We start from the raw sequence: 20127 nt of genomic DNA on the forward strand, positions 1-20127 counted from the left end.
CACTTCTCCGCTGGCCAACCAGACGGTAACCGCAAAGGCCCCGACCCAAGCCAGGTCCGCCGTCCCACAGCCTTCCCGCCGCCGGTGCAGCTGGGACGGGACGAGAGGTACGAGGTGTGGCGCAATCCGCGCCGAAGGAGGCAGCGCCTGTCGCCGGGCCTGTGCAGCGCGGCAGAAAGCCCCGAAGCCTGCGGGAAAGATCTAGCCCGACTCCGCCGTTGTGACAGGCGGGCCGCTAGCGCCGCTCTCCGCCGCTTGCAGCGGTCGACACCCTATCGGGTACGGGCAGGGTCGGACCGCCGTCCCCGGAGCCTGGAGCCTCCCCGGCACCGCCGCCTCAGTCCGCGACCGCCGGGGGAGCTGCGGCCCACAGGAGCGACGCGCGCCAGAGGCGCCCCCTGCCGGCCAAACGGCGCTGCTGCTTCGTGACCTGATTGGAGGAGCCCGCTTCCTGACCACCGGCGCCCCCTGCCGGTGAGCAGGGGCTCCCGCCACGCCGGCATGGAGCGGGGCAGCGCGGCAGCCGGGAGCGGGGTGGAAGCGGCCCCAGCCCCGGCCCCGGTCCCGGTGCGGGGAGAGGAGGGCGACGGCTGCGCGGGCTTGTGGGAGCTGCCGGTGGAGCGCTGCGAGAGGCGGCCGGAGTGCGGACATTGCAGGTGACGCGCAGTGCAGAACCATGGAAGAGCCGCGGGGCTGGAGGGCCCGTCCGGCCTTCGCCCCGCCCCGGCCTTCGGGAGGCTGCGCTGAGGCCCCGGGGCGGCGCGACATGGTGGTGGCGGAGGGTGTCGCTGAGTGGCTGGAGCTGAAGCGAAATGTTGCCTGTCTGTGTGAGACCGGCTGTGTCTGTGTGGCAGTGTGCGTACATACATACATACATACGTACATACGTACATATCTACATACACACACGGCTCATCGAGGGTGTGTCCATGGGCGGGCAGTGCAGATGGCAGGAGGTTTCGGGCCACCTGCCGGCCCGTCCGCCTCTGGAAGCCGCTTCCCGGCCCTGGGGAGGACTTCGGGCTGATCACAAGGACTGCCAGCGAGCTGCTACGAAGTTTGTTTTCTCTCTCTCCCTGTCTCTTTTCCTGTCTTTTCCTCTTTTCTTTCTCTCTCTTTCTCTGTCTTCCTCTCTCTCTCTTTTTCTTGTTCTCTGTCCTGAGGAACTGCTCAATGAGTGTCAACCTATTGTCCTTCCTTATTCAGCTATGTAACCTCTTCTAAAACACCTACAGGGTACTGCTGCTTATTGTTGTTTATTTTTCAGTGTTTTTTGCAATCTCCAATCTATTTCCTTCAATACTGGGCAGACTCTTGAATGAATAATCTACAAAAAATATTTCCAGGATAGGCAACTCATTGTTTTGTTTCAAGTAGAACCTGATAGAAAGTATTTACTCAGCCTTTCTTTACTGGGCAGTATTAAGCCGCCAGCTTCCTAAAGAGCTCTAATGGCCCATGCCAACCTAATGAAATTCAGCATGACCAAGTGAAAGGTCATGCACCTTGGTCAGCACAACCCCAGGTACAAATACAGGCTTAGGGGAGAATAGCTGCCCTGAGGAAAAGGCCTTGGGGGTAGTAGTAGATGGGAAGCTCAACTTGAGCTGCCAATGTGTGCTTACAGCCCAGAAAGCCAGCTGCATCCTAGATGCATCACAAGAAGTATGGCCAGCAGGACAAGGGAAGGGATTCTGCTCCACTACTTCACTCTTGTGAATCCGAACCTGGAATACCACATACATCTTTGGAGACCCCAGCACAGGAAAAATTTAAACCTGTTGGAGAGGGTCCAGAGAAGGGCCACAAAGATGAGTGAATGTCTGGAGCACCTCTGCTTTGAAGACAGGCTGACAGAGTTGGGGCTATTCAGCCTGGAGAAGAGAAGGCTCTGGGGAGACCTTATAGTGGCCTTCCAGTTATATGAGGGGAGCCTACAGGAAAACTGGGAGGGCGGTGCTTTTCACCCTAGAGGATATCAACAGGACAAGAGATACTGAACTTTAAACTGGAAGAGGGTAGGTTTAATTTAGATATTAAGTAAAAATTTCTTCACTATGAGGGTAGTAAGACACTGCAATAGGTTACCTGTGGAAATTCCCTGTCCCTGGGAGTGTTTAAGGCCAGGTTGGATTAAGCCTTGTGCAACCTGATCTAGAGGGAGTTGTTCCTGCCCATGCAGAGGGGTTGGATCTTGATGATCCTTTCCAACCTTCATCATTCTATGATTCCATAATGAACTACACTTGCTGTGAAGAGCATGTACACAATGATGAATGTTGGGTAGAGAAACCAAGGAGGGTAAGAACACAGGTGATTGCAATTTTTATAGAAGTAGCAATCTTTTAAAGCTACATTTTTTATGGAGATTGCAGCGCAAGACGGAATTGTGCTTTCAGTCTACTTTTGCAGTGTATAGTCTCCATCTTCTTGCTTAAGAGTATTACTAAATAATGCTTGTTGAAGACAATGTAATGCAGCATGACTTGGAGTAAAAGTAAATGAGTCAGTAACTTAGTGTACATTGTAGGGAGAAATACTATGAAACTTGATTGTTACCATGAACATTATCATGATGGTGATGGTTAGGCATAGGTATCTTTCACTGAATCCCTCCATTCTGTAAACTTTAGAGTAGATTATTCTTGTAAAGCATTGTAAAGACTGTGTTTTAAGAGTACTTTGAATCTATATTTAGAGTAGTGATGGTCAATACAAAAGCCCAAAAGAATGTGTTCTCTTTAGCATCATCTGGTGATCCCTCAAGGGGACTGAGTTTTGGCTTATTTTTAATATGGCAAGATGGCTGATTGACAGCTTTCTCACAAGTATTCAATCAGGCAAGTTGTGAAACAGAAATGTGGGAGTAAGATAGTTAAGTTTTCATTTTGGATAATGTGAATGACTTGAGTCTCCTGCAGGAACATAATGTTTTTAAGTATTATGTGATTGAGACTTCCTGTTGACTATGGTGGTTGTGGAGAAAATGCTATCATTTGCAATAGCTTGTGGTGGAGAATTTGAATAATGTAATGAATGTTTACATTTTGAATAGGGTTTTTTTTCTGTGTAAGTGTTAAAGATTGTGGAAGGTTATCTTTCTCATAGTTGGTGTTTGAGATGGCAAACAACTGATGCAAATCAAGTATGTGCAGTTTATTTCATGCTCTTTTAATCTTTGAGGTTCCCATTTAGTGTGTATTCTATTTGTCTGCCAAAACCAAAAGGTCAGTGGTGATAAACTTTGAATCACTGATGGTTATTTTATCACTCTGTAAGGCTTTCTCAGCTAACTTAAATGTTCAATTTGCTTTCAGAAGTTAAAATCCCACACTCAAACGTTTAAATTGGAGAATAAGCTCCGTATAGTTTCCAAGTTGCTGTTAGCATGAAAAACAAAATGAGCTGGCCTCACAGCTGAACCCATAAAGACAGCAGTTTGATAATAGTGGTGTGGCACTCTGAGAGCAATATAACACTTTGTTATTATGTCCTTGTATGAGTCAGAGTTCACTCTTTCTAGAGACTTAATGTGCTGTTGCGTAAAAAGCCTTTTGTTAGCACAAAAGCAGTAAATGCCCAATGACTTGTTACCACAGATTTTGACTGTGCAAGTGCAGTTACTTATGGGACTATCACAAATCCCCACTGGAAGGAGTCCTCTGGGTTTGCAGGAAAAAGTTATGTTTTAACACTGGTGTTTTCTCAGGTGTTGCTATGACATATACTGTTATATGGTGTTTGTAATTCATGACAGGAGGAAAAAAAGAAGGAATAACTTTAATCCTTTAATACAAATGTTTCCTTTGTATAAATTGTAAATGCTTCCTTAGATAAATTATATCTAAATTATTACAAATACTATACTCAGTTTGGGTACTGTGTGTGAGTGCACTTGATAGTGTTGATAATAATGTGTGATGGCTTAGTGTTGCTTCATATTTTGAGGAAAAATATAATCTTAAATACTTAAGTTTATAATTTAAGTTTATATATTTTTACTTAAATAATATAAACTTATTTGTTAACAATCATGTTAAATTATATGAAGGCTGAATATGTAGAAGCAATGTGGTCTCTCTTTAACACAGTAAATATATGCAATTGCTTTATAGTACATTGCTATGCTATTTAAGTGTAAATGCGAATTTTAAAGTTTAATTAACTCTCAGAGAAAGTGAAATAATAATACATTAGTTCTTCTAGCAATGTCTGTTGCAATAAATGGCACCTTTGTCTTTGATTTTTTTTTGGTGTTCTTAAAAATGAATTCTAGGCGTTTGTTTTCACTGCTTTAAGCTAATTGCAATTTTTCACTCCCAGAAATTATTGATTCCTTGTTACTTCTTACCTGAACTTCTTATGTAACAGAAGCTGAATCTTTTCCCATAGCTCATGACTTGTGATTTACTGTTATGTAGGATATCTTTGTAAAAGTGTCATGCATTTCCGATATATTTGTATTGAAAAAAGGAAAAAAAAAAATACAGATGGTTTTGTGGCAGGTGTGAGTGAAAATGTATTATTCAATGTTCTTAATTAACAAAGATAATTGAAAAAAAAACCACCAACAAAATGTTATCACTTCTGAAGACTCCTAAATCAAAGCTATGTCTCTGCTGAATTTACTGATTTTCAGTATGGTTAAATGCATAAAGTCATTTTACAAGTGTATCTGAGAATATATGTTGAAATTACATGCATAAATAAGGTGATTCTGCAGAGTTTAGGGGGAGCTGGATGTGTGCATCATCAGAAGACAGAAAGCAAAAGGCCAAGCATATAAAATGAAAATGAGGGCCATGTGTTAAATTTGTCAGCAACTAAAAGTCAGATCACCAGTAATTATTTTCCGATAGGTTCACTGTTTGACTGGGAGGACTTTTGCAGGGTTTCAGAAGGGAGTTGCTGTTATCTCATAGTTTGGTGTTAGTGTGTTAGGTATGGTACTACCGTGAAGGAAAGTGTCATTGAATACATGGAGATCTCTGTTATTTGTGGTTGGTGCAGGAGGTATAACAAGATACAATACAGCTCCTTCTCCAATGGTGGTGGAAAGGAGCAGTAGTACCTCTTATACTTTGGGGTAATTTTTTTCAACATTAGGCATTTTCTCTTTCTCTGTGTGAAGAATACCCACTTCCCATCAGGAAAGAATTGTCAATGACCACTTTCAGAGTCTAGCAGGGTTAGGGTTCTAAGCTGCAGCTGTAGTATGATTGCTATTGTCATGTCACCTGCTTTTTTTCATTTATTAATTTTAAAAAAATATGGTGCACTTACAATTCGGCTGTACCCTTATGTTTGCCTAATAATGTCATGTATAGGTTTTTCGAATATACCTGGCAATAGGATTCTCTGAACTGATGAATTGATGAGGCTTTTGTATGTTAGCTTCAGCCCAGTTGAACTTGATAAAAGAGTTAAAGGCCTTGACACCTGCAAGTTGTATTTCATAAAAAAAAATAATAAAGTATTGGCAAATATTTCTGATCCCCTTATGTGAATGTAAAATAAGTATTTATTCCTGACGTTGTGTTTTCTAATAAAAATAATTTTAATTATGTACCTAACTTAACAAAAAAGGTTAGAAAGGTAAATATACTTGAGTTTCCCAAAGCAGGTATATAGGTAGGTGAGAAGGCATGAGACTTTGATGTAAATCAGGTATATGATACTGCTCTGGGGACTTGTCAGCCCTGTACCAAACATGAGCTTTGGTGCCATGACTGTGTTCTTTTTGGTACCTGATTTGTGTGTTCATAGCCACAGGATGTCTGTGTATTCACACAGATAGCTCTGAAGTAGTGCCCTTAGAAAGCTAGAGGATGAGTTAAATTCTTAAGGACAGGGTTGCTACTGACCTTCCTGTCCCCAGACTTGGAGGTGAGAGTACTTTACTCACCAGAGTAAAGCAGAGAATCCAGCTGTGAGAAAACAGGACAAAGTTTTAAATTTAATCACATGTGCATCAAGGGGGAAACATTCCTTAGAGGTTTTACAGCAGAATGCAGGATTATTTAACAATAAAATTTTATTTTGCAACTTCAAAAACTTACTTTACAGACTGTGAAGGTTTAGTTCAGCATTAACTGGATTATGCAGATATTCCTGCCATTGAAGCATCAGATGTTTGTGCAGTAATATGTTAGGTCTTCTGAAGAGGCAAAGTGTGTAGAAAGAGTGAACAAATTGAAAGTGTCTACCACTGAAGAATTACCTTGTATTTTGTAGACATGTTCAACTTGCTCTTCATTTACTTTCAGTGGAAGATTCTCACAGAGTTTTAAAGAATATTAGGAGAGATTCTTGAAATTATATACACAATATTAAAATAGATGTGGGATTTGTGAACTACAGATGAAGCTGTAATTTGTTTGAAATTGATGAATTAAGATATGTGTAATCTATACCACATTTTAGGAGGAGAAGCTAGAGGTAAGTGGAAAGCTATTACCAAACATTAATTTTGAATTTCAGTAACCCTTATAATCTTAACACACTGTTACTAATGTTGCTTTGAATGTTTACACACTAAATTCTGTGGCTTTGTTGATTAGAATTATAAATATCAAGCAAAAAATTGGTCAGTGCTTTTCAGTTTATTTTTATTCTGCATTTAGCAGTTGCTGTATCCAGAACAGTTTCTCATGCTGTTGTTTTTTTGGTCTGTATTAACAGTAATGAGTGGTGCCAAAACTGTTGATGAATTAAAAATTTTAGTGCCTTGAATGTTACTTCTTTCCGCTTGGCTAAATTTCACAGGCACTTATTTGTTTCCAGTTATACTGTGATCAGATTAATGAGTAGTGACCTTTTTAGGCCACTTTTTCTGTACTTGGCTGATTTGGTTAGCATCTATTTTGATCTAGTAGCATTACAATTAAAAAAATAAAAGGATATGTCAGGCTGGTCACATTCTGACTATGGATCACTATAGGCTAGTAGAAGTAGAGCCAGGCAAGAGCGGCAGCACAGAATAATCATTTTAATTAAAGTAACTCTGGTACCATTGATCTGCTTTGCTGTAATTTCACCAAGTGCAACTTTGCCTTGGGGACTGTAGTGGCTTATAAAAGAAGGCAGAGATTTTCAACATTCCCAATGAAATCATAAGGAATACTAAAATATCGATAATTTCTTTGCAATAATTGCTACTGATTTTTATAAACAAAAAATCCCACAAAAATATACTTTTCATGCTGTAATAGTTGCTAAAGTGAGAACGGAGGGCTTTTATCCATAAACCCAAATGAAGTTGCTTTCAGTGCAGCTAATTCTGTGATTTTTCTTATAATTTCTGAGACCTGCATCTGAGATTTTTCATTGCTGAATTTCATCTGGAGTGTGGTGCTATGAAACAGAACAATATTTCCCTTTGAGGAAAGCCAGCCCTGACAAATTTCCAGAGTGTAAAATGGTGTAAAGGTATTGGAGAGCTTGTCTGAATGACCTTTGGCTGCTGTTATCTTACTTCTCTCAGATTCTTCATCAGTTACTCTTTTTTTGCCTTCTTTTGTTTTTCCCTCAGCCTGAGTTTCATAGTTTCATTTTCACGAAGACAAGATTTTCTGTCCCTTCACATGCACCACTCAGACCTCTGTTCTGGAATCTATATGCCCACAATTTCTAGGTGGGTTTTTTTGTTTTTTTTTTTGTTTTTTTCCTGACTTCCCCACGGATGAATTGTCAGGGTTACCTGATTTCTTCCACCTCTAGTTTTTTGGCTGCCTTTCATTTATGACTTTTTTTTTTTTTTTTTTTTTTTTGTCTTCTGTTTCAATTGTGGAGGGTGGTTATTAGAGTTGTTTTTCATCCTTTTAAAGACTGTAATTCATTTGATCATCTGATCTCCAATCTAGATTTATTCTTGCAAAGCACCTGTGTATTACTTTCTCATATTTTAAATCAAATGCTGTCATCTGAACTCTGGATTCACTTTTCTCTTGGCTCTTTTATAGTCTACCAGGACCACACTTTTGCTTCACAAACTCTGCTGTTATGTTTTTTGTCAAAGTCTGTAATGCTTTCTGCTTGGAATGAATAATCCAGCTTCTGAGACCCAGATATGTCAGCCTTGTAATTGACTACATGGTTACTAGAAGCATAGCTCTCTTTTGTCTTCAAAGAAAATTCTTCGTTGCTTTGTTCTCCATCACTCTAAATACCATTTCTGAGATACACCAATGATCCCTGTAGTTTCTTGTTTCTTTTTAAATCATTGTTCTCAGTTCCTAGAGCTATTAAACATCTATGTTAATATTGGAGACCTGCAAACTGCCAGTTGCAGGTGTTTTTTATTCAATATTAACTTCGTCTTCTGAGAAATGTCCAGCTCTATCAGCTTAGTCATGTAAAGGAAAATGTGTCCTTGCTGTCCTTAATTTTTGTCTTTCTGGGAACTGCATAAAATAAATAGACAAAATGCGTTCTGGGGCCTCATCCTATTGCTTTTCTGGAACAATAATACTGGAACAATAATAGTAGATAGTAGATCTGTGCTGTAAAGTTCACTGGAATTTTGCTTACCTAATGAATAATTGACTGGTTACTGTGCCTGATTTTTTATTCTGTATTTTTTCTCAGTTGTTTCTTTATTAATACAATTGTATAGATTTTGTGTGTGTATGTGTATGTGTGTATTTGCTTGGGTTTTTTTGTCTGTTTTTTGGTTGCATTTTTCTTCTTTAAGAAGTCTCTCAACTGTTATGCAAAATCCTAGAGATTTGAAATAAAATTGAGTGCATGTGCTTCTTTGGTATTGGAAGGAGAACGTTGAAAGGCACACTTCTTGTATGAATTTGCAATATCTGCTTAAACAACCTTAAAAGGTTTGTTGCAAAGTATTTTTTTAGGATCTCATGGAATAGGCATTCTACTGTGTTTTTCTGTTTAGTACCAGCACTTCAACATTCCTGTTTATTTCGGAAGTCCAGTTTAATGAAATTGAAAATAGATGAATTGTGCACTAAAGAAAGAGTAAATGGATCAAACTGAAAAGAATGGGAAATGTTCAGAAGTCATGTATTTTGATGCTCACATCAGGTAGTGGAAAGAAATTGCTCTTTACCTTAAATGAAGGACCTGAAGTTCGGGTTTATTAAGGCAGCCAAACAGTCTGGAGAAATCCACTGCCAGAAAAGTTAAGAGACAAGGTCAGACTACTATTAGGGGGCAGGAACTAAACATGTCTAGTTTTGTTAGCACTGGAATATATTCTTAACTGGTAGAAAAAGTAAATCAAGAGAGTGATACTTTACAAAGAATGTTCAAAAGGGTGATTTGGGTGTTCTTATATGAGTTGTTCCTTGTGTGGGTCAACACTAGCAGTCCACTTCAGTTCTATAGTGTATGGAGCTTGGTTTTCCTGATAGTTGTGAATTCAGTGTTACATATTCAGTGTTACACAGTGTTACACTTCGGGAATAATGCCTTTAATTGTTCCTCAGTGTCTATTAGGATTTGATTTAGAATCTTGGTGATCCCTCTCTCTTTATTGTAGTTTTCATTAATAAAGTTTTTAGCATGTAAAATTAGGGTTTAAATGTGTTCTGCTATTTTTAACAGACAGCCTTGTAAATTACACCCTCTTATAGGGAATGTCTTCATTCAAATAGCAAACAGATAAGCAATTAAATCCATACGTGCCATTGCCCTTGGAGAACTACACCTAATTCTCCACAGACATTTAAATTATTTAAAAAACATTAATGTATGAAAAAGCAGGCAGCCAGTGCAGTGTGTTAAGTTCATTTAAGTCCCTTTTAAAATATATTGTCTCAAAGTTGATACAAAAAAATCAAAAAAACCCCATCAAGTACAACTAAACTTCCTTGTATACGTAGCCCCTTCATGCCTTATGGATCTGAAGCAGAGGTACCAATGGTTATGTATGAGTTTTAAACTCAAGTAGTTTCAAAGGACTCTAGACACCTAAATATCTCAGAGCTCTGGTCTCTAAATCTGCTTTGGGAATGACTTTTACATTTGTAATGGTACAGTGTTTATAATGTGTCAAACCCTATTAAGTTAGTTTTCCTGTAAAATGTTATGACCCACTTCTTTGGTTTCATATTCTGTTAATGTTTACAAATATAGATTATGTTGCAGCTTAGGCAGGGGTTGGGAGGAATATTATGAGAGCACTGTCAGAGGACTAATGAAGTCATGTACCACAAAAACAAGTGAAGGTAGGAGACTGGGCCCACTTTTTTTGCCAGACTAGTTAATGGATTTAATGGTATTTAACCATGTTGTCAGGTTTTGAAATGGTCGTTGCATTTCTCTAAGTGGGTAAGAATATTAAGGAGGCATTTGACACTTTTCTCCAATACGCTGTTAGTGAACCTGAGGAGATACACAGTAGATGAACGGGGCTACAAAACGAACAAAGAGCTGGATAGGATGTTGAGTTCAAATGATCAGCAATTCAAAGCCTGTGACAGATAGATGCTTAGGAAAGGTTTCCATGGGAGTTGATGCTGTGTGCAACGCTGGTGAGCATGTTCCTAGTGACCAGGCTGGTGGGTTGGCAGGAATGCTTGCAGGTGGCACCAGTGTGGAGGGATCATTTGCTGTACTGCAGATAGAGCTGCTCTTCACAAAGACATTGACAAGTTGTCCTGTAACTTCACAGAACTGGTCAAGTTCAAAGCCTTGTTGCCCAGGGCTGAACAAGGCTTGGCAGCACTTTAAGCCTGCAAAGAACCAGGGTACAGAGGTGGGCAGCAGGCTCAGCAGGGGCCAGCAGCATGCACAGGTGGCAGAAGAGGCCCAGTGTATAGTGGCTGTTTCAACAACAGTGTAGCTGTGTTTCAACCTAAGAAAAAACAAATACTCAGTAAGAGTGGTTAAATGCTAGAGCTGTTTGCCTGGTGAGAGTGTGGAGTCTATGTCCTTGGAAGTACTCAGATCAGGTTGCTCAAGGTATTTGAAATTTTTCCTGATTTGAGTGAGAAAATGGCCTAGACGACCTCTGTAAGTCTTTTCCAACCTGAATTATTTTATGAGTTTGTTTATAGCTTTGTACACTTGTGATCTGCCTGAGAATACCAGTGGCCTCTTAGACCAGGCAATGCTAATTTTCTCAGACAAAAATTGTACTGTTGTGGTCTGTCTCATTCCTGTCAGCTGGTTCATGAGGTACTCAGGTGCAGTCTAACCTTGTTTTTATAGACTTTTATAAGTGTCCTTGCCAGAATACATTACTTACCAAACTAGAGTTTCCAAGATACACAAGAGAGGATTATATGTGCAAGAGATGTCTTGCCTTATTCAAAATAAAGTATTATTGTAAGATCTTTCTCCTAAGAAACGCTGGCTGCAAAGCACCTTCAGTGATCACTAGATACAAATCAATATAGTTTCAGAGTTTGATATGATCATTGCTATATTCATCATTTAAAAGCATTTGTATTTAGTGGATTTTATACTGTAAAAGCAGCACCATACAACATCTCCAAAAAGCTTTTGAGTAACATAATGAATGCTAAATTAAAAAAATGTTACGTGTTCAGTAAAAATCAGCAGATTTTAATGAAATGTAGCAAATGTTTGTTGTTCAGCAATGACACTAGTTTGAAATACATTATTTCATTGCATTATAACAGAAAACCAGTTGACTGCTTTATAATAAAATTGATTCTAGATCAAAAGCAGACTGTTCCACAGGAGTGCCTGCTATTCAGAAAAAGGACGCTAGAGTGTAGTGTAGCATTTATAGTACTCTTTCAGCTGAGAGGTATAAGAAAGTTTTCTGAACAGAACATTTTTTGCACACTAGCTTTTTTTCAAATGATATAACGTTGCATTTTACTGAAGTTCTCTGAATACGTAAACACTTCCATTTCTCTACCATCTATGGCAGAAATGAGTAGTAGGCTAGGATACTTTAGTTGAAGGACTATTTAATATTTAACTGTTTTCCTAACATTGGTAATACATCATATGAAGCTCTGTTAACTGTTTTTTGCTTACATTCAGATGAAGACAAACTGCAGAGAATGGTAGATTTTTCTTAAAATGAGTTAAAATGAAACGCTTTAAAGAATTTTGTCTGATAGAAGGCATCCATTGTTATGTCAATGCTCAGTGTGGATTAGAATGGGTTTTCTATAGTGTGTACATCTGTTTTAACAAAATGAAGAATAGCAATACCTTTTTTTTTTTTTTTCTGTGAAAGAAAGGTTAAATTCATAGCACTAAGTGACAGCTGCATGGATTGAGAGGTACAAAAGTGTAGTTCTTTTAACTTCTGAAATGTGTGGGTACTGAACCTGCTTTCACTAAAAATCAATGGCAGAATTCACTTCTGGCTTCATTTGCTACATAACTGAGCTTTTAACTCATCTTTCTGTTTTGTTGTTTCAAATAAGGATGCAGACTTGTTTTGCTGTCATCAAGTAAGATATATGTGAGCCAACAGGCTCTGTCCTTAGAGTTAGGTAAATAAGGTAAAGTTGCTTGGGCAGAACTAAATTTCAGATATTAAAAGACTATTGCTTGTGTGAAGACAGAAAAGTCAGTTTTGTAAGTATTTGTAGTTTTGAAACAAGAGAAAGTTGTGGATGTAACTCAAACTAACTTCAAATCAAAACTGAAAAAATTCGTAAACTGTGACATGGAAGTTTGTGTTAGAAGATTTTATTCTTACGTAAATTCTTGTTATCCTGTATTAATGAAGATACCAACAATAAAAGAACAATGCGTTAAACTTTCAGGTAATTTAACTTGAGATATGTTGACTGCATTTAAACTCCTTCAATTGGTGTTTGAACCACTAAATGCAGCTGGAATGTACTTTTACCAGCTCCAGCTAGCACTGTTTTAATCCTTCAGCTTCTCAAGCTACCTTCCCCTTCGTTCTCTGCAGTATTAAGAGCTTGTGTTCTCCCATACCAGTGTGCCAGACTGAGGAGGAGACAGGGAGAAGGGATAGTTAGCCTCCGTTTTTGATTTGTCTTGCAAATCTATATAAAAATGTAATAAAATTTGTGACTAATTGTGTACATATACAACTGAATCATAGTTATTTGTCACTAACCTAAGCAGAAGCTGAAATAATGCTAAAACCCTTAATTGCTGGTGAGTGTATTGATGTTTGCTAAAATTCCATCCCACAGTATTAAGTAGAACTTAATACTGAATGGAATTTTTTATTTTGAAGCTTGCTGAAATTGGAGTGGCTGAGGAGCAGGTGCAGCAGTGGGGGGGCTGTGGGCACAGCAGTGGTGGACAGCTGGGTGCTGCCTGGGGAGGGCACCCTCTGCATGGCAAGAGCATCCATGTGGTCCTTGCTGTGGAAACCACACAGCAAGTACTTTCCTGCTTCTCTCTTTTATAGCTTAGTGCTCTGTGCCCTGTTCTTTTCCATGTCTTTAGTTTTCAGCTTTTCATTTTTAGTCAAAATATTTTGAGACAGATTACTACAGGCTTTCTTAATACACAATGTTGTTGCAGGTAAATAGATAAAAGTCTAATTCTAGTCAAGTAACTGCCTACACCTTTCTTCTTACTTATATATAGCAAGAGTTTAGAAAGGGGAAAAAGTCAGATTGTATAAACTGGTTTATAAACTCCTGCCTTCACCAAGTTCATATTTAGTGTCTCTTCTGTTAAAATAGATGGAGAAAAATAAATTAAGGAAGGGTTAGAAATGAAAACTTCGAGAGAGTCCCTTGGAATCTTTATTTTTATAAGCATTTTGTGTTCTTGTGTTGGAAATGCTTTGGTCTAACATTTTTAGCTGAAGGCACTTCTGAACCATCTTTTTGACAAGCTACATATCAACATAAATAAACTATAGTTGAACTTTTTCACATAAAGCCAATGGCACAGTTTCTCTTTATTTATTATTTTGAAGGCTAAAATATTAAGCAGCACTTGTGGAGATGTAACTCTTCAGCTGAGGCAAACATTCAAATAAATTTATTTCTGTAGTTTTGCAAAAATACCCAACCTTCATCCCATGATATACAAAAAACTCATTTAACTTAAGAAACGTTCATTTAGGTACTTCATATGCTCTTTAAAAATATACTTCTGGTTTTACTTTATGCTGTTACCTGGAGTGTTCTCTGCATATGTACAGATGGATGGAAGAATCAAGATGCTAATTTTGTATTGTTGCAATTTTTTTTCTTTATTGTTCCTCTTTCCCCAGGAAATAATGAAACTTTTTTTGTTATAGGTTTTTTCCTGATTTGTCTTTTCCTGTGACAGCCTCTAAACTTCTGAGGCAGATTGGGAATTAAAAAGCTGGCAATGTAAAACTTGAGTTTAACTTCTTAATCTTAATGTCTCACGGGCTCATTTTAAATGCTATTATCACTTCACCCTCTTCAACAAATTTAAAGCTCTGCTAACTGTCTGGCATCAAGCTTGTCAGAGTGCCAGCTATTTTGCCAGACTTTAGAGCCAAGATGCATGAAAATGTCAACAATCTCCGGCTCATTAGATTTTGGCTTTCCTGGCCTTTCTGTAATTACTGCAGTGCTGTATAAGCTAAATGCTTTTTTTTTCCTTTTATTTACTTCCATTAGTTATAGTCTAAATCACAGCCAACTTTAATGTAAACAGTCGAAATAGTTGAAAAAGTAGTATCCTATTGATTTGTTAATTTCATTTATTTGCAAGGAAAGCTGTCTGCCAAGGTCTGCTTCTATATAATAAGTTAGGAAAATACACAGGATGGATATTTTGTTCTTTTCTTCTTTGTATCATAGATTTCATAGAATGATTTGAGTTAGTAGGAACCTTAAAGATCATCTAGTTCCAGACCCACTGCCACTAGGCTGGGTTGCTCAAAGCCCCATCCAACCTGGCCTTGAACACTTCCAGGGAGGGGGCAGCCACAACTCTGAGCAATCTCTGGCAGTGCCTCACCACCCTAATGGTAAAGAATTTCATCCTAATATTTAACCTAAATCCACCCTCTTCCAGCTTAATAGCATTATCCCTTGTCCTGTCACATTGTGCCCTAGCAAGAAGTCCCTCCGCATCATTCTTGTAGGCCCCCTTCAGGTACTGGAAGGCTGCTAGAAGGTCTCTGTGGAGCCTTCTCTTCTCCAGGCTGAACAACCCCAACTCTCTCAGCAGGTCTTCATAGGAGAGGTTATCCAGCTCTGTGATCATCTTTGTATCCCTCCTCTGGAGCCCCAGACCTGGACACAGTACTCCATGTATGGTCAGAAGAGTGGAGCAGAGGGGAAGAATCACCTCCCCCAGCCTGCTGTCCAGGCTGTTTCTGGTGCAGCCTGGGATGTGGTTGGCTTCAGGTCTGCGAGTGCACATTGCTGGTTCATGCTGAACTTTTTTAATCAACAAGCATCCCCAGCTGTTCTCCTCAGGGCTGCTTTTAATCCATTCTCTGCCCAGCCTGTGTGTGTGTTTAGGATTGCCCCAATCCATACGCATGACCTTGATCTGGCCTTGTTGAACTTAGTGTGGTTTACACTGGCACTCCTGTCAAGGTCCCACTGGGTGACCTCCCTTTCCACCAGTGTGTTGACCACACCACACAGTTTGGTGTTGCTGGTAAACTTCCTAAGGGTGCGCTCAGTCCCACTGTCCATGTTCTCAGTAGAGGTGTTAAACAGCACTGGTCCCAGTACTGACCCCTGAGGAATGCCACTCATTACTGGTCTCCACCTGGACATTGTACCATTGACCACAACTCTTTGAGTGTGACCATCCAGCCAGTTCCAACCCTGTAGTTCCCCAGGTCTTCCATGTTCCCTTTTTAAACATGGGAATCATGTTTCCTCTCTTCTGGTCTGTGGGAATTTCGCCTGACTGTCAAGTATGATCACTGGTGGCTTTGCAACTTCAGCTGCCTGTTCCCTCAGGACCTGCAGATGTATCTCATCAGGTTCCATGGCCTTGTACACCTTCAGGTTTCTGAGATGGTCTTGAACCTGCTCTTTTTCTACTGTGAGTGGTTCTTCCCTCTCCATATCCCTTCCTTTTCCATCTGTGACTTGTATGGTGTGGCTTGAGTACTTGCCAGTGAAGACTGAGGCAAAAAAGTCCTTGAGCACCTCAACCTTTTCTGTATCTTGGATAAGCAGCTCTCCTATTTCATTCCAGAGCGGGCCCACATTTTCCCTATCTATTCTGGTTTGTAGCTTTAGAAGATATTTGTTGTTTTTTTTATGTTCAGATTAGCCTTGCAAAGCTGCCATGAAGATTCCAGGCTAAAAAAATGCCCAAATTTACTTGTTCAACCTTTATTTATGATGTAATGGTCAGGGAAAGAGGTTATTTGCCTTGGGAAATGATTGCATGAGAACATTTCACAACTTAAAGCCTTTAATATAGGTGACATGGACCTTGTCCTCATTTCTGAAATACACTGATATTTTTCTGTTTACCTTCAGAAAACATGTAAAAGAACACTCCTTGAGGACAATTTACAATTAACATTAATACATATAGATGTGTCAAAAAAGCGCTACTATTTTTTTTTTGTAACCTGTTCTCTTATAATGTTGAGGTCTCAAGGAAATGCACAAATTGATTTAAAATACTTCTAATGTAATTGCCTGTCACTGTCACAAACTTCTCCATAAAAGCAGCTTCACCTGTAAATGGCTGTTCTCTAGTTAGAACTGTCTCTTCAATAAATAGGACCAGCAACAAATCACCTGTTGTACTGTGTACTTAGTGTTCAAAAACACTGTGAAAAATATGATAATGCAAAATAGAAAAGAAGTTTGGAATGATACATAAACTACAAATGCTTCACAAGGAAGGTTGTTTCCATTACTATTTTTTGATCATTTAACAAATACACATTTTCTGGAAACAAATATGTATACATATGCACACACATTTATTCATTTACTTACTTGCCTAAATTAGTCGTTAGTGAGAACCCTGAGTTTGTTATGAAATAAATGTCTGCTTCTATCTACCTTGAGAGCTGCCTTTTTTTCCCCAGTTTTAGTCTTAAATCTGGGACAACTGACATTTTATAATATTTGCGAGAGAAACTTTTCAAAATGTTTTGCTGCAATTCAAATCCAAACCAGTTGGGCTTTGAAAAGCATTATAAACTGATAGCTGTCTGGTGCTGAGAAAGAAATGAGTTGCTGTTGTAAATCCCATTTCCACTGTCTGGGTGTAAATGACAGAAAACTCTTAAGCTCAAAATTATCACTAACATAACAGCCTCTGTAAGGCTTGCATTGAGGATAGTTTTGATGATTTTGCTTTTTGAGATACATTTTGTCCCATTTTTTCCAGGAAGAGCTCAGGACATAGTTCTGTAAAGTATTGTGTTGCTGTGAAAGTAAAAGTTAAAATGGGACCACATATAGGCTGTGCTCTTGTTATGAACAGTTACCTTGCTGAACTTTATTCTGTTGCATGTAGGAGCTGTTCCATTTTTTCACTACCCTCAAGGTAAAGAATTTTTTCCTAACATCTGATGTAAATCTATTTTTCTCTAATATAAAACCATTACCCTGCATCCTATCACTACAACTGCTTGCCTTCAGTCCATCTCCATCCTTTCTGTAGGCCCCCTACAGACACTGGAAGGTCACTATTAGGTTTCCCTGAAGCTTTCTTTTCTCCAGGCTGAACAATCCCAGCTCCCTCAACCTGTCTTTGTAGGAGAGGTGTTCCAGCCCCTGATCAGTTTGGTGGCCCTCCTCTGGACCCACTCCATCAGGTCCACGTCCTTCCTTTGTTGAGGGCTCCAGATCTGGATGCAATACTTCAGGTGAGGTCTTAGCAGAGCGAAGTGGCAGAATCTCAATCTGCCGACCACCTCAGAGGCAAGATACAGAAAGAGGTTCAGAAAGTAGGACAGGAAGACATGTCCCTACCTTTCAACAAGGGAAGTACTACTAGTGAGCAGCTAAGAGACCACAGAATCATAGAATATGCTGAGTTGGAAGGAATCTATCAGGATCATCAAGTCCAACACTCTGTCCCTGTGTAGGGCACACCCAGGATCACACTATGTGCCTGAGAGCATCATCCAAGCACTTCTTGAACTCAGGGGGACTTGGTGCTGTGACTATTGCCCTGTTCCACTGCTCAACTGCCCTCTAGGTGAAAAACTTTGAGAAATATTTACATGGTAAAGTTAAGCAGCCATCTTATATTGCCTTAAATCACTTGGCCACATTATCTACAGACTACCTGCTACTGAGAAAATAAGGGCAGCTCATAATAATTGGAGTGGTGGTAATGATTAAATTGGCTCATCTGTTCAATTTTAAAACAAAAGAAGAGGGAGAACTTCAGGTAGTTCCTTCATTTATTATCTCAATATTTTAGTTCACAGTTTCCCTCTTAATCAGTAGTTTAAAAGCATCTGTGAGCCTCAGTTAACAAAGCAGATCAATAGAACTTGTATATTTGGAACATCTGCCATGGAGTGTCTAGTTTAAATCTGTTTCTCAACTATTAGGATGAGAGGATGGGCAAGTTTCCATAAATACCAAGCCTTGGAGTTTTTTATGTGTGTTGGATTGGATTTGTTTCTTCCCAAATGTGTAATTTTATGTTTATCTGTGTTTAACTTAATCCACCAGTTCTTTTGTGGTCGTTCTATTGATGTAGAGTTGTCACTATTTAATGCTGGAATGACAATTAACAGCTACTTGTGAGAGACTTAACTGAAAGTAAAATTAAAAGATAGAAAATTAGCTGTATCCTGGCCCAAAACAGGAAGTGTTTAAGGTGGAAGGTACAAAATTTAGTCTTTAAACTATGTTAAATTTTATATTTTTCCTCCAACACAAAGCTATCAAAAATAGCATTTGTTCTCAAATTTGATCAATATATATGCTTATATATTTTACTTTACTTTTACTTTAAAATTGCAACACACCTTTATAAAACACCTGCATGTTGTTTTAATACATGTGTGTAATGGGCTTGTGTTAATATACAGTATGTATTAAAACATTATTATGAGGCAGACATAAGATAACTGTGCTTTTCTCCAGACTTCTCAGTTGTATTTTGACCTGGAAACCTGTGGTGTTTTGATCTAAACCACAGAGAAATCTAATTTACTTGAGTGAGCTGTTTCTGTTTGGGCAGGCATGTTTCTTTGAAAATACAGGGTCTGGAGCCTGACCTTGGCAATATATTTGGAACATTTGTTGCTACAAGTGGTAGTAGTTTAAAATCATCAGATTCCTCTTTGGTTTACTATTGTTTCTAGAACATGTGGTTGGCACGTATAATATCTTTATAGCTTTCCCTAGAAATGTGCAAATGGTGAAAATAAAATTCTAACATTATTTGCTTACTCAGGGTTTGTTTAAATCCTTGAATTACCTAGCTTAATTTTCTGAATATGGCTGTGAAAGTACACTGATTTGCTATCCCAGAATGGTGCCTTTTTTCCAGAAGCTGTTTGGATGTGTAAGAAGGTAAAACAGGAAGCAAATGGTACAAATAAGTACCAAGTCAAGTGAGGACATCTGTATTTGTAAGAAAATCATACAGACACCTAGAAGAAGTTCTAGAATTAGCTTATGTTTTACAGGCTGCTGCATATTCACTTTTAGAATATCTCTGCCCAGAAACTAGCAATCACTAAACATGATACTAGAGCACAGCATAGTCCCCTCTCCAGATTCCGTTCTGCTGGCAAAAATAGGCTAAATTTTATTCTGAATCTGAATATCATTAATTTGGGTGTGAATAATGGAAGGAAAGCTATGAGAAATTTGTGTGTGTGCATGGCTGTCTTTTGGGTATGGAGTGCTTCTTTCATCAGTTTTTAATTTAGAAAATGCTGTGTTGAAAAGCAGGTAAAAACCCACTGTATAGTTTTACGTTGTAGTGAAACTACATACAGGTGAATAATAATGTAAAAAATGCCCTCCTTTGTATCCTAATCTCCATCCAAAAACCTTTTTCCAAATATTCTGAATAGTATTGGGCCTGCCTGGAGAAGATTCATACTTTATTTCCAGAAATGGGAGAAAACTGCTTTCCATCATTAAATAAGTTGCCTGGTGTGGCCCCAACTCTTTTGTAACATTAGCTATGTTTGTAGGGCAAGACTGAAGCAGAATCTTTAAGCAAAAGAAAAAGACAAACAGCTTTTTCTGCATAGGTGGCCTTTCGCAGAGCAAAGGAGTCTTTTGTGGGGGTGGA

At 39.0% G+C, this 20127-nt stretch overlaps 1 protein-coding gene across 3 annotated transcripts in view; it reads left to right on the forward strand.

Annotated features, from left to right (window-relative positions):
• Positions 1-404: 404 nt before the first annotated feature.
• The window catches only part of DTWD2 (DTW domain containing 2), a 78200-nt gene continuing 58477 nt past the window's right edge, over positions 405-20127 (forward strand). Inside the window, exon 1 of one of the 3 annotated variants that reach the window (XM_071730493.1) lies at positions 405-656. In XM_071730493.1, coding sequence (XP_071586594.1) covers positions 502-656 — 155 coding nt within the window. In that variant the 5' untranslated portion in view covers positions 405-501. The other 2 variants (XM_071730491.1, XM_071730492.1) reach the window with 2 other exon arrangements.

This window comes from Heliangelus exortis, chromosome Z (assembly GCF_036169615.1).
Source record: "Heliangelus exortis chromosome Z, bHelExo1.hap1, whole genome shotgun sequence".
In the NCBI taxonomy this organism is placed as follows: domain Eukaryota; kingdom Metazoa; phylum Chordata; class Aves; order Apodiformes; family Trochilidae; genus Heliangelus; species Heliangelus exortis.